Below are 14,740 nucleotides of genomic sequence, written 5' to 3'. Positions count from 1 at the left end.
TTTGTCTTGCTTTAAGACCATAAGACACAGGAGTGGAAGTAAGGCCATTCGGCCCATCGAGTCCACTCTGCCATTCAATCATGGCTGATGGGCATTTCAATTCCACTTAGTGACATTCTCCCTGTAGCCCTTAATTCCTTGTGACATCAAGAATTTATCAATCTCTGCCTTGAAGACATTTAGCGTCCTGGCCTCCACTGCACTCCGCGGCAATGAATTCCACAGGCCCACCACTCTCTGGCTGAAGAAATGTCTCCGCATTTCTGTTCTGAATTTACCCCCTCTAATTCTAAGGCTGTGTCCTCAGGTCCTAGTCTCCTTGCCTAAAGGAAACAATTTCCTACTATCCACCCTTTCCAAGCCATGTATTATCTTATAAGTTTCTATTAGATCTCCCCTTAATACAATCCCAGGATCCTCAGCCATTCCTCGTATGTTAGACCTACCATTCCAGGGATCATCCGTGTGAATCTCTGCTGGACACGCTCCAGTACCAGTATGTCCTTCCTGAGGTGTGGGGACCAAAACTGGACACAGTACTCCAAATGGGGCCTAACCAGAGCTTTATAAAGTCTCAGTAGCACAACGGTGCTTTTATATTCCAACTCTCTTGAGATAAATGACAACATTGCATTCGCTTTCTTAATCACGGACTCAACCTGCATGTTTTCCTTCAGAGAATCCTCAACTAGCACTCCCAGATTCCTTTGTACCATGGCTTTATGAATTTTCTCACCGTTTAGAAATTAGTCCATGCTTCTATTCTTTTTTCCAAAGTGCAAGACCTCGCATTTGCTCACATTGAATTCCATCAGCCATTTCCTGGACCACTCCCAAACCGTCTAGATCCCTCTGCAGCCTCCCCACTTCCTCAGTACTACCTGCCTGTCCACCTAACTTTGTATCATCGACAAACTTCACTACAATGCCCCAAGTCCCTTCATCCAGATCACTAATGTATAAAGTGAAAAGCTGCGGCCCTAACACTGAACCCTGCGGGACACCGCTTGTCTCCGGCTGCCATTCCGAAAAATAATCTTTTATCCCAACTCTCTGCCTTCTGGTCAGACAGCCAATTCTCAATCCATACCAGTAGCTCACCTCGAACACCATGGGCCCTCACCTTACTCAGCAGCCTCCCGTGTGGCACCTTATCAAAGGCCTTTTGGAAGTCTAGATAGACTGCATCCACTGGGTTTCCCTGGTCTAACTTAATTGTCACCTCTTCAAAGAATTCCAACAAGTTTGTTGACTTGTTCTAATCTGACCTTGCTCTTCCAAGAATTTAGAAACCTCATCCTTAATGATGGATTCTAGAATTTTACCAACAACTGAGGTTAGGCTAATTGGCCTATAATTTTCCATCTTTTGTCTTGATCCTTTCTTGAACAAGGGGGTTACAACAGCGATCTTCCAATCATTCGGGACTTTCCCTGACTCCAGTGACTCTTGAAAGATCTCAACCAACGCCTCTGCTATTTCCTCAGCCACCTTCTTCAGAACTCTAGGAAATAGCCCATCGGGGCCAGGAGATTAATTAATTTTAAGACCTTTTAGCTTTTCTAGCGCTTCCTCTTTTGTAGTGGCAACCATACTCAACTCAGCCCCCTGACACCCTTTAATTGTTGGGATATTACTCATGTATTCCATGTATTTAAGTTCTCCAGCTATTTCCTTATCTCCCATCACTAGGCTTCCAGCATCAGTTTGAAGTGGCCCAATGTCTACTTTTGCCTGTCGTTTGTTTCTTATGTATTGAAAGAAACATTTTTACTATAATTTCTAATATTACTGGCTAGCCTACCTTCATATTTGATCCTTTCCTTCCTTATTTCTCTCTTTGTTATCCTTTTTGTTTTTGTAGCCTTCCCAATCTTCTGATTTCCCAGTGTTCTTGGCCACTTTATAGGATCTCTCTTTTTCTTTAATACGTTTCCTGACTTCCTTTGTCAGCCATGGCTGTCTAATCCCTCTTCGGATAATCTTTCCTTTCTTGGGGATGAACCTCTGTACAGTGTCCTCAATTATACCCACAAACTCCTGCCATTTTTGTTCTACTGACTTCCCCGCTATGCTCTGCTTCCAGTCTATTTTCATCAGTTCCTCTCTCATGCCCACAAATATACCTTTATTTAGCTGTAACACCATTACATCCAATTTTGCCTTCTCTCTTTCAAACTGCAGACTGAACTCTACCATATTATGATCGCTACTTCCTAAGTGTTCCCTTACTTTAAGATTTTTTTATAAAGTCTGGTTCATTACATAGCACTAGGTCCATGAATTCCCTTTCTTTGTGTGTTCAGGGTGTTTCACATTGTTCTGGTACAATTTCTTATCTTATTTCACATCACACTAAAAGGTAGAATTTGAGTTCAACCTAGATACCTAGAGCCTCATTACTTGGGTTGCCATTTCCAGTGACAATATCGCTATGAACTCTTATCCCATACTTTTATAATGACTATCCATCATTTAATCTCCTGGAGTAGGTGGACCCAGCTTTTAAATGTTTCTCACTAATTGAGGTGCTTTATTCAAAAAGAAAGAAAGGCTTGCACCTTAGAGTGTTTTTCATTAGGAAGTCCCAAAGTGCTTTATAGCTTATATTTTGTAGCTCAATTTTCCAAGCTCATTTCTATTGCAGGCTAAATGCATTGTAATGTGTTTATGTTCAAATTGTTTATTTCAACACTCTGTGAACTTGCTGCAAAATTGACTCCAGGCCAGTGTAAATGTGAAAACAGCTGTGGTGGTTTGCATGGTATGTGTGTAGTAAGAGTCATGATGTCACTACAATAAATTGTCTCTATCAAAGCTGATGATGGTGCTCTTTCACTGTGCAGAGTCATATTTGGGTCACAGCGTGTATTTTAGAAGAAATATTCAAGTATAATAATCTTGTTTGTGTGATCATTTTCTAAATCAACTTCTCTTATTGCGTGTTGCCATGCTTGCATTTATAATGGGAATGAATCTGTAATTACAATCTTCTGCCAATGATGATGTAGTACTTCAACCTGTAGTACAATGCATAAGAAATGCAGCAGCCAACTCTCATTCTTTATTTCACAAATTACTTTAGGTTCCATCTGAATATAACAAAAGCAAATGCATGGCAATAAGATGGGTTCAATTACATCTGCATGCCCTGACCTCTTTCCAATTTTCATCTAATCCTTTTAATCTGAAGGTTGCACTTGGTCCTTGCTCCCAGTGTACAAAGGCACAGATGATCAAAAATATAAAATTACACTTCTGCAGTATTTATCCTTAATTGTATTTTTTGTGGGTTCCTGAACTCTAGGGATCTATAGAAGTGAAATTCAAAAATATTTTATCGTTTATTGGGTGTTTCCTACTTTGGAAAGGCTTCCCAAATGCCAATTTTTTAAAAATTGGTATCTTTAACTTGTGGGCATTGCTATCTGTGTAAGACTTGCATGTTGACAATCAGAGCATTAAAATGAAACAAGTGTAGCTGAAAACATATTCTCTATAACCATATTTGGTGGCAGGTTTTCTGGACTAATCAGGCACTTGCAATGTGGTTGATTTCCTTATATACTTGTGAATAGTCATAATACCCTAAAACATGTGTCCTTAAATTTATTTTTGTGTTTTAGTGCTCTGTTTGAATGATCCCTTCTGTTAGGAGCACTTGCTGACCGCGTCTTAACTTATTTTGAACTGTTGAGGAATTACGTTTGGCCACATTATTGCACCCACATAACATCATTGAAGATCCACCCAAACATCCCAGTTCATGAAATATCATGTATAAAAATGCATTTAGGGATGACTAAGGTGTTTGTGATTTTATATCAATAATTTCATTTTTTTAGGAATGAAGTATATCCCAAATCAGAATTTTCCAAAATAAAGTTCTTCTATTTATCACTGTATGGAATCTTGAATTTAGCTTTTTGGGGGAATAAAAATATTTGAGATAATATTCAGACTATTGCTTCCCTCCTTCAGCCAGATTACAGAATTACTAAGGTTATGCTTCAGCTGTTACAGGGCATTGAGATAATATCTGGAGTGCTGAATAGAGTATTATTTGAAAATGACATTGAATGCAGTTCAAAGAAGGTAAAACGTACAAAAACCTGAAGTGGACAGATTACCTTATGAGGATATGTTGGGCATACTGTAAGACATTGGGCAGAAGTAGGCCATTTGGCCCATCAAACCTGCTGCACCATCAGTGTGATTGTGACAGGTCTGATCTAATAATCCTCAACTGTACTTTTCTGTCTATTCCCTGTAATCATTGATTCCTTGTAGTGGTTAAAACATCTAGGTTGGCTGTAACTAATTACTGACCAGGCCTCTATAACCCTCTGCAGTAAAGATTTCTACCAATTCATTACCCTCAGAAGTCCTTCCATATCTCTATCTTAACTGGGGAGCCCTTTAGTCTAAGATTATGCCAGTGAGTCCTAATGTCTCCCACAAGGGGAAATAATTTCTCTGCATCTACCCTATCACACATATCCTTTCCCCCCCACCCACCTGCCAAAAGACTTTTGTATGTTTCAATAAGGTCACCTCTCATTCTTGTAAACTCCGATCAGTACAGACAGCACCTGCTTGACCTCTCCTCTTCAGAAAATCCCTCCTTGCCTGAGATCAATTTAGTGGTCCTTCTCTGGACTACCTGTAGTGTAGAATATCTTCCATTAGATAAATGGACCAAAACTAATTACAGTATTTTACGTAAAATCTAATTAGTGCCTTGCGTAGTTTTAATAAGACTTTCCTAGTTTTCATATTCTATTCGCTTTGACATAAAAGCCAGCATTCCATTTGCCTTCCTTAGTATCTCATGAACTTGTAAGGTAGCTTTGTTATTTGTGCAAATTACTTGCCCAGTTAAGACCAAGGTGAGAATTTCCTCTGAGTCTTTTCAATTCTGTTTCTCAAATAGTGTTGAAAGCAAAGTATTTTGATCTCTTTAAGGCAAATGTTTCATTGTGTAAATAAGTTGTTGCCACTCAGTGTGTTCTTGTCTCCTTCTCTTTTTATTAATTATAAATATTATGCATGTTAATTTTAATAAATCTTACAAAACATATTTGTTTTTTGCTATTCAGGAACATGAAGCATTTGAATCTCTCTGAAAAAGCAGTTTTGTCAATTTTGTCTTTAAATCTGTCACTGACTGTTTCTAATGTTATCATGATTACAATTGCAGCTCCTCTCTTTTTAAGCAGCTTAAATAATTCACAATTCTTTTCACTAAATGGCACTAGTTGTCAATGCTTGATGAGCCTTATTCTCTCATATCGGGTGACAATGCTTTTGAAAACATTGACAATCCATATAACCTTTTAATTGTTTTGGGTGCAAATGAGAGAAATCAAAAATAGTATATAGCAGTTTTTACTTTAAAAGTGCTTTGGAAAATAAGTAATAATAGGACTTAGAAAATATATCAATTGTGTACAACTAGTCTTTGATACTGTGCTATTGAGAAGTTCTGGTCAGGTTTTGTCATATGAAAGGAAATCTTTCATGACTGATAAATGTGATCTTTAGTATTGCTTGGCTGTACTAGTACAGTCATACCACATGTACTTGTTATGAAAGAGATAAATCATTTATGTAGATTCCTTGATAATTTAGGCCAGTATGATTCCTCAAATTGCAGCATGTGTTTGCAACACCAAATCTTCATTACCTGTTCTAGTTACCCTCCCTATTCAATTTTTTATAAGAGGTGTGTGTTTATGTCTGTTTATATAACCTCAGCTTGTTTACAGAAAATTGCAGGTAGATTAAAAAATCTACATTACCCATATGTTGGAAGCTATTTCAGATAATGACAGTGATTGTCTGGTAAATAGTGTTCAACTTGACATCTTGCAAGCCTGGATATTTGAAGCACAAGATTTCTGTAGTTCATTGAATCAAGCCATAACTTGCTAAAGTCATATTCTGTGAAATTAATGGGAAAAATTTTTCACAATTTGCCTGTTTACATCATAAATATATTGAAACCTTTCAGTCTTATTTTAAGACTGATGATCTCAATTATTCAAAGCTTGGAATGAAATTAAAAAGAAAATTTTAAGACTGGAAAAATGGCACCCTAAAAAGTGATGTGTATGCTTCACAGTTCTGTAACTGCCCAGTTATTGTCTAGTTGCTAATATTATGGCTATTGAATCTATCTTACACCCTTCATGAACTTGATTTCACCAAGACACCTTGGATGCTGCCTAACCTGCTGTGCTTTAACCAGCAACACATTTTCACCAAGACTCTGCCCATATCCAAACACCCACCAAAGTCCACTTCATGATCACTTCTGTACTTGTTGATCTACATTGGCTCCAATCTGGGGATGCCTCAATTTTAAAATTCCATCTTTTTTGTTTTCAAATTCTTCCATGGCCTTGCCTCTTTATCTCTTTATCCTACTTAGCCCTCTATAATCTCTGAATTTTGGTTTCTCGTTGGTACCTAAATTTTTTTGCTGTACTGTTTGTAGCTGTGCTTTCAACTGCCTGGCTCCAAGTTTTAGAATTTTCTCTCTCAACTTCTGCACCTCTTCTCCTTTAATTCATTGTTTAAGCCCCACATTCTTGACCAAGTTTTGGTAACCTATTCTAATATTTCCTTACGTAATTTTATTTTTTGATGCTCCTATAAAACATCTTGGAACATTTAACAATATTAAAAATATTATATAAATGTAAACAGTAAGCTTCACTTGGATGAACAAAACATGCTGTTCTACAAAATAGTGACTATATTTCAAAGGTAACTTGCAACTAATTTATGTAATTGATGCTAAATATTTACATATTTTTCTATGTTTCAGATCCAGTGACCCTTCAGCACTCTTCTTAAGAAGGATCACTGGACCTGAAATGTTAACTCTGCTTTCTCTGCATGGATGCTGACAGACTTTGAGATTTTCAAGCAGTTTCTGTTTTGTTTTCTTCTGAATTCCAACATCTGCAGTTCTTTTGGTTTTTTATTATGTATTTTTCTGAGTTGAATTTTAACCCTATCATTTTAATTAGAAATTACAATTAACTCATTCATTATCAAGAAATTTAACACGTTCTTAAAAGGAACTCAATATTGCATTAACAGATTGCAGATGAGGATTTTCTCATCTACCTATCACAGTAAATCTTTTTGTTGATAACAGCTTCACTACTGCATTCCTAATAAATTAGATGTTGTTTGAGGTCTCTGCAAGATGGAACTTGTAAATTGAAGATTTCCATAATAAAGGTGAAATAAATCCACCCTTATCTGTGATCATGTTTTTTTAAATTTAAGCAGTTGATTTTTAAAATTCTTAAATTTAATTGTACCTTTTTCCCACCTTTGTTGCTAGTTTGCTCGAAACTGGCATATAGAGAAAACATATTTTCTGTTGAATAAAAAGTGTGTTAAATGACTTTTGTTTAAATTGAGATTGACTATGCATGAATCTGCGACACAAAACGAAACAAAGTTGTAATCATCTGACACTGGGAGTCAGTTAGTTTAGTTGGCTGAATGGCTAGTTTCTGATGCATAGAGATGCTAACAACCTGGGTTCAATTCCTGCACTTGGCTGAGGTTGCCATGTAAGGCTATCTTCCTCAACCTCTCCCATTGCCTAAAGCCCAGTGATCCTCTGGTTAGACCACCATCTTTCTCCAATGAGAAGACTATGGCAACTGACAAATGTTTATTGATCATCAGTTGTGAAAACTTAACTTGTCATTTTATGTAAAATTGAATTTTTAAAAGCATCTTGAACAATGGAAAAAATCCAACCCTTTTTTAAAAACTCATTTTTATAATCTGTATGTCTGTTTTGATGCAGGCTAGATGTGAAGATTTCAGCACTACAGGAAGCTCTGCAGAAGCTCACCTCCGAACTTTTTATATCTACACTTATGAAAGAAGTTCATATCCAGAGTGAAGACCTGAAGAACCTGAGAAACATTTTCAAATGTCATGATGACAGTTGAAAATGATCAGGTCAGGAACTAATGTTTTGATAACCTAAAAGACTGTCATAGTTTGAATTACAAAGCTATATGAAACAAATCTCTACTTTATTAGTCTTCCACTTAGTTATTGTTAGACTATACATGTTTTTATTGCAGTTATTTTCTATGAGCGTGTTCTTAATTTTTAAGCTTTGAAAACCAGCAGTAAGCTTTCATTTGTGCGTACTATATTTCTTCTTGCCCATGAGTGATTATTTGTTGTAGAATACTCTCTATTTTTCCTGGTTTAAGATCCTCATTATAGGAGTAAAAGTATAAATTACCAAAGTGTGATAATTAACTTGCATCTAGTTCCTAATTGTTTCTCTCAGGGCTACTAGGATAGTATTCATTTGACACGTTACCTGTGAAATGTAAAGATCCTTTCTCGGAATAATGGATCCATTCTTTGTCTTGTTTGTTGCTTCCTTATCCCTCTTTATTGCCATTCTCCTTTTATTTAACATTTAACAGTTGTAAACATATTTACTTTTTTGCATCTTTATCACTTGCAAATTAGGATGTTATCATATTCCTAATGTCATTTAGGAGCATAGGAATACACATAGACTTTCAGATCCTCAATTTGTTATACCATTTCATGAAATCTTGGTTGGTCTACAGCCTAACTTCATTCACGTCCATTGCTTGGCTCCATTCCCAGCAAAATTCTATCAATTTCAAATTTAAATTTATCAATTATACACACGCAAATTAGGAGCAAGAATAGCCCCCCTCTGCCACACAATAAAATAATGGCTGATCTGGCAACCACATTCCAGCCTACCCTCTAACCTTTCATGTCCTTACTTAACAAAAATCTATCTATCTCTGCCTTAAAAAAAATCAAAGACTGCTTCCACCATCTTTTTGAGGAAGAGTATTCCAACAAGTTGTGATCTTATTAGAAAATTCTCTTCATCTCCGTCTTGTATGGTGGAGTTCTTAGGTTTAAAATGTGATCCCTAAATTTAGATTCTCACACATTTTTTTCTATATTTACATATCCACCCTATCAAGATCCCTTAGAATCTTGTGTTTCAGTTGTCACCTATTGCTCTTCTAAACTCCAAGTACAAGTCGAGCCTCTTCAACCCTTCTTCATAAGGCCCACCTCTCCCAAAAGATGTATGTCTCGTGCACCATCTTTGAACTGCTTCCAGTTATTTAAATCCTTAAATAAGGAAATCAATACTGTAAACAGATGTGCTGTTATACTTCCAATGTCCTGTAAAAATGAATCATACTTTTGTCTGGTATCCTCAAAAATAAATCTATTAGTTTTCCCAATTACTTACTGTACCTGCATACTAACCTTTTAGCAATTCATGGTTAGCAGTGCTGCCTCTCAGCGCCAAGAGATCCAGGTTCAATTCCCGCCTCAGGCAACTGTCTGTGTGGAGTTTGCACGTTCTCCCCGTGTCTGCATGGGTTTTCTCCCGGTGCTCCGGTTTCCTCCCACAGTCCAAAAATGTGCAGGTTAGGTGAATTGGCCATGCTAAATTGCCCATAGTGTTAGGTGAAGGGGTAAATGCAGGGGAATGGGTCTGGGTGGGTTGCTCTTCGGACGTTTGGTGTGGACTTGTTGGGCTGAAGGCCCTGTTTCCACACTGTAGGTAATCTAATCTAATGTGCTAGGATACCCAGATCCCTCTATGTCTGAGCTCTGTAATTTCTCACCATTTAGATGATATGCTTTTTCATTCTTACTGCAGAAATGGGCAATTTCCCTTTTCTCACATTATATTCCAATTGCCATATCTTTGGCCACTCACATAATCTATCCACATGCTTTTGTAGCCTCCTTACATCCTCTTCATAATTACAGTTGTGTCATCAGCACAATTAGCAACCATACTTTGTCCCTTTTATCCAAGTTTATATAAATTGCTAAAAATTGAGGCTCGAGCACTGATGCTGAGAGCCCTCCATGCCAATATTTTATCCCTACTCTTTTTTTAAATTTGTAATAACTTTCATTGTGATACCTTATCAAATGCCTTCTGGAATTTAAGTACATTGCATCCATCAGTTCCCGTTTATCCATGACACATTGTATCTTCAAAGATTTCTAACTTGGTTAAACATGATTTCACTTTCACAAAACTATGTTGACTCTGCCTGATTACCTTGAACTCATCTTGATGCCCTTCTTATATGTTCAATAAAAGCTTCTGACGGCTTTCCTATTCCAGATGTTAAGCTCACTGGCCTATAGTTTCCTCCTTTCGGTCTCTATCCCTTTTTGAAGAAAGGAGTCACATTTTCCATTTTCCAATCAAATGGAACCTTCCTGAATTTAGGGAATACTGGAAAATTAAAATCAGCTTATTAATCTCTCTAGCCACTTTTAACACTGTAAGATCATCTGATGCTTTTGAGGGAGAGAGTTCCACATTTTTGTGTGAGGAAGTGTTTCCAACTTATCTCCTGAATGGCCTGACTTTCATTTTAAGGTTATGCCCCTTTGTGTTAATACATAATTCATAAATGTTGGGAACAGTTGAAACTCCAGAAAAAAATCCTTGTGGGACACTACTAGTCACGACTTTGATTTGACTGCATATCTATGTTCCATATAAACAGCGCCTATATTTGAGTTGAGTTAATCCAAAATATTTATTGAGAACTTGGAAATTTAACCTTCTTGATGGGAACAGACAGTAAGCGAGTTGTTATCCATTTGCTATGAAAACCTTAACTGCTTTTGCAAAACCCAGATTTGATTCCAGCCTCTGGCGACTGTCCATGTGGAGTTTGCACATTCTCCCCGTGTCTGCATGGGTTTCCTCCAGGTGCTTTGGTTTTCTCCTGCAGTCCAAAGATGTGCAGGTCAGCTGAATTGGCCATGCTAAATTGCCCATAGTGTTAGGTGCATTAGTCAGAGGGAAATGGGACTGGGTGGGTAACTCTTCAGAGGGTTGGTGTGGACTTATTGGGCCGAAGGGCCTCTTTCCACACTGTTGGAATCTAAATCACAAAAAAAAACCTTTTGCTGATCAAGCACACAGTACACAATGGGAGTACATTGTTAACTGGATATTAAATGACAACTAACCAAAATAAATGGATGTTTAGACAACACTTGTATTCAGTGTGAAGCCCAGTTGTACAAAAATATATAATGTAGTTCGAGTAGTATTTAATGTGCTGAACTTTGATTTTTTTTGTGTGGATAGGATCTGTTATTACGTAGGAAATGCAAAAGCCAAGTTTATGGAGTATAATGATTAGAAAGTGACAACTTGCAAGTTGTGCACCCTTGCTTTGCATTACCTTCGCCATCTACCTCCAACTATCTCAATTAATTGCCTTGGGAAGGGCAGAAAACACAAGAAATAGGTTCAGGAGTAAGCTAGGCGCTGAGTCTACTCCATCATTCAACAAAATCATGACTGATCTGATCTTGTTCAAGTTGACTTTTTTCCACCTATTCCCATAAGCTGCCTGAACTGGAGGGCTTGCCTTATGAAGAGGGGTTGGTGACGATTCGCCGCGGCACATTAGCCACTGCCGATTCGCCACCAGCGTTTCTCCACTGGGGTCGTTTGACCTCTGGAGACTATTCACCACCGGAAATGTATATATGTACTGATTGTTTTCCCTCCCGCCTGTTCTTTCATACTTCTCAGTCTCCTTTATTTATGTTAACAACATAGTACATATTGATTTAAAAAAAGTGAAATAAATATCATTTTAATGGTTTATACATAAAAATGAGTTACAAACACTTGCAGAGGTGAATCATCCTCAGCGGCCAGTGGGCGGTGGCGAAGCGTCCTCGGCGGTGAAAGGGCAGTGGCTAATCGGCGGCGGTGAATCAGCGGTGACGAATGGTCCCATCCCGATGAAGAATGGTTGAATAAGCTTGAACTTTTCTCTCTGGAGAGAAGGAGGAAGAGAGGTGATTTGATCAAGATATACAAGAGGAATGGATAGAGTCAATAGCCAGAGACTTTTCCCCAGGCAGGATTGACTGGCACTAGGAGACATAGTTTTAAGATATTAGGAGAAAAGTATAGAGGGGACATCAGAGGAAGATTCTTTACGCAGAGAGTTGTGAATGCATGGAATGCGTTTCCAGCAGTGGTGGTGGAAGCAGAGTCATTGGGGATATTTAAGCGACTGCTGGACATGCACATGGACAGCAGTGAATTGAGGGGTGCTTAGGTTAAGGTTTTTTTTAAATTTTACATTAGGATTAATCCTCAGCACAACAACATGGGCCGAAGGGCCTGTTCTATGCTGTACCTTTCTATGTTCTATAAGCATTGGTGAGGCTAGAGTATTGTGTGCAGTTCTGGAATCCACATTATGGGAGGCTGTGATAGCACAAGAGAGAGTGCAAAGGATATTTATCATGATGTTAACTGACTGGAGAGTATGCAGTTATGAAGAGAGGTTGGATAGACTGGGGTGTATTCCTTAGAGCAGAGAAGACTGAGAAAGGATGTGATTGAGATGTATAAAATTTGAGAGGCATAGGTAGAGTTGTCAAGAAGCAATATATTAGGATGGAGGAAGCAATAACGAGGGCATAGATATAAGGTAAAGGGCAGAAGGCTTTAGAGGAGATATGAGGAAAAACATTTTCACCTCGAGGATGGGGGGAATGTGGAACTCACTACTTCTATGAGTGATCAAGGCAGAAACCTTCATAATATTTAAGGTAAATATTTAGATGTGCACTTATGATGCTAAGGCATATGCGGCCATGGTCCAAGTGCTAGAAAATGGGATTAGAGTTTTTGACCGGCGTGAATGTGATGGACAAAAGGGCCTTTCTCTGTGATGTAGATTTCTGACTCAATAAATCATTCTTGGCCCCCGTTTTTCAAAACTCTGATTAACAGTAATTAAAGACTAATATCAATGTAGTTTCCACTGGAAACAAAATATTGCACAAAATTCTGATCTAAAACTCTTTTTCAAGTATTTTACCTTCATTTATTTTTCTGGGTAACAGAACCAATGAACTGTGCTGTAGTGTCCCACAATTTGTTAATTGTGGCACAGTTCCCAATATTCTCCTTGCCCTGCTCTGTCTTGTATTCACATCAATATAGACCTGTTTTCAGGCCGTCCAGGCTAATAACTGTTTTGATGAAGAATACTGTATCAATTTTAAAGTATTTACGTGAGTACAGCACACTGGTGTTGAGGAGCCTCAGCCAGTTTGGCAGCATTGTGATGAGAGAAACAGAGGTAATTTTTTGAGTCCATTATGGCTCTTCATTATTGTTTTGTGGTTATTCCTTTTTTTTATTTTTGCAACTTGTTTGATCATGTCACTGGAGTTTAATTATATTTGGTTTTATTCTAGATTGTCAAGAAGATTGGACATGTTTGATGTTTTGTTTCAATGGATTCCCACGTTCCATCTAACCAACAGAATTAACAAGAATTGTTTTTGAAAAAGTAAGCATCATGTATTTCCATGATACAAAACATACTGCCTATGTTAAGGTACTTTATTTCAAAAAGTAAATCATGTTAGATCACAATGTCTGAATAAACATTTTTGACACCTGCTAGTGTGATGTATTTTGAGTAATTATATCTGTGTATTGATGGGAAAAGTAACAATTTCAATTTCATGTTGCACAGGTTCATTTGGATACTTTGCTCATTCATATAAAAAACTAAAAAAAAAGCAAGAAAGAGAAAATCACCCTATTGCAAAGGTCTAATTCTAATATGTAGTTAAGATTCTCCAATACACTAAAATCTGGTAAGTTCCTCATTCAGTCACCAATTTACTATTAAATGTCTTTCTAGTAAAAGGCATGCATTAGCTCAAGATCCAATTTTTATTGCATGTGAAAAATTGTAGGCTTTTCTATGAACACACAACAGTAATGAAATGAGGAGTGATTCTCATTGTTCATGATACTCTTTACTTTCATCAAGGTCATTCAAGAATAGATTTAATCACAAAAGGTCCATTAATCAAATCCCCTTATCTAATCAGTAATTTTTATACTTTTTAAAAGTAGTCTATTTTCCTAGCACCACAGTATCAGGAGAGACATCCAAAAAGGATAGCAGCATTTCAGATTGTGGGTCAACTTTAAAGAATTTTAATTTTGAGATAGTAGGACCATTTATGTTCCTTGGTGACTACATTTGTACACTGTTCTCCATCTCAACTTATTTTGATATATAGAAATTTGTCACTGGTAATTATTCCAATTTCCACATCATGAATCATCTTGGGAGCAATATGAATAATTGGTTTTTTTTCTAGTCTTTAATTTGTTCTTCCTTTTTGTTTAGTTTCAAAGAATTGTTACCGGACAATTTTATGAGTTTCTCCTATAATTTACTTTGCTATTTCTTTTGAGATTTAAAAGTACCATATCCGCATACTTAATGTCACCATAGTGTGATCAACATTCACTCATCTAGAGGATGAAAGGCAACGGTGAAAGAACACAGCATAACCAATATTTGTTATAGTGCTCTGAGAAAAACCTTGGAGATGAACAGGCTAATAAATAAGATATGCATTTGATTGTTTTGAAGTTTTAAGTCTCTGTACCGCTTAACATATTCCATCTTCATATCTCAGTTGTGATGGAATTTATCAATTCTGGATTGGGAACGTTTTTAAGCACATACCTCAAAGGAGCACATAACCAATAAGATGCAGTTCAGCTTTTAAAAAAGTGAACATTGCCAGCTGCATTTGCAGTCTTGAGAATAATTACAGAACAACCTTGGTTACACGGACA

At 37.2% G+C, this 14,740-nt stretch overlaps 1 protein-coding gene across 1 annotated transcript in view; it reads left to right on the top strand.

The window, feature by feature from the left end:
* Positions 1-13,459, top strand: part of rpap2 (RNA polymerase II associated protein 2) — a 117,068-nt gene extending 103,609 nt beyond the window's left edge. The window contains exons 11-12 of the mRNA XM_060829967.1: positions 7,838-7,995; positions 13,330-13,459. Of these exons, the coding sequence (XP_060685950.1) occupies positions 7,838-7,985 (148 nt within the window). The 3' untranslated portion in view covers positions 7,986-7,995; positions 13,330-13,459. The remainder of the gene's footprint in view (positions 1-7,837; positions 7,996-13,329) is intronic.
* Positions 13,460-14,740: the final 1,281 nt, after the last annotated feature.

Source organism: Hemiscyllium ocellatum, chromosome 9 (assembly GCF_020745735.1).
Source record: "Hemiscyllium ocellatum isolate sHemOce1 chromosome 9, sHemOce1.pat.X.cur, whole genome shotgun sequence".
NCBI lineage: Eukaryota > Metazoa > Chordata > Chondrichthyes > Orectolobiformes > Hemiscylliidae > Hemiscyllium > Hemiscyllium ocellatum.
This window is presented reverse-complemented; position numbering and strand designations above follow the sequence as displayed.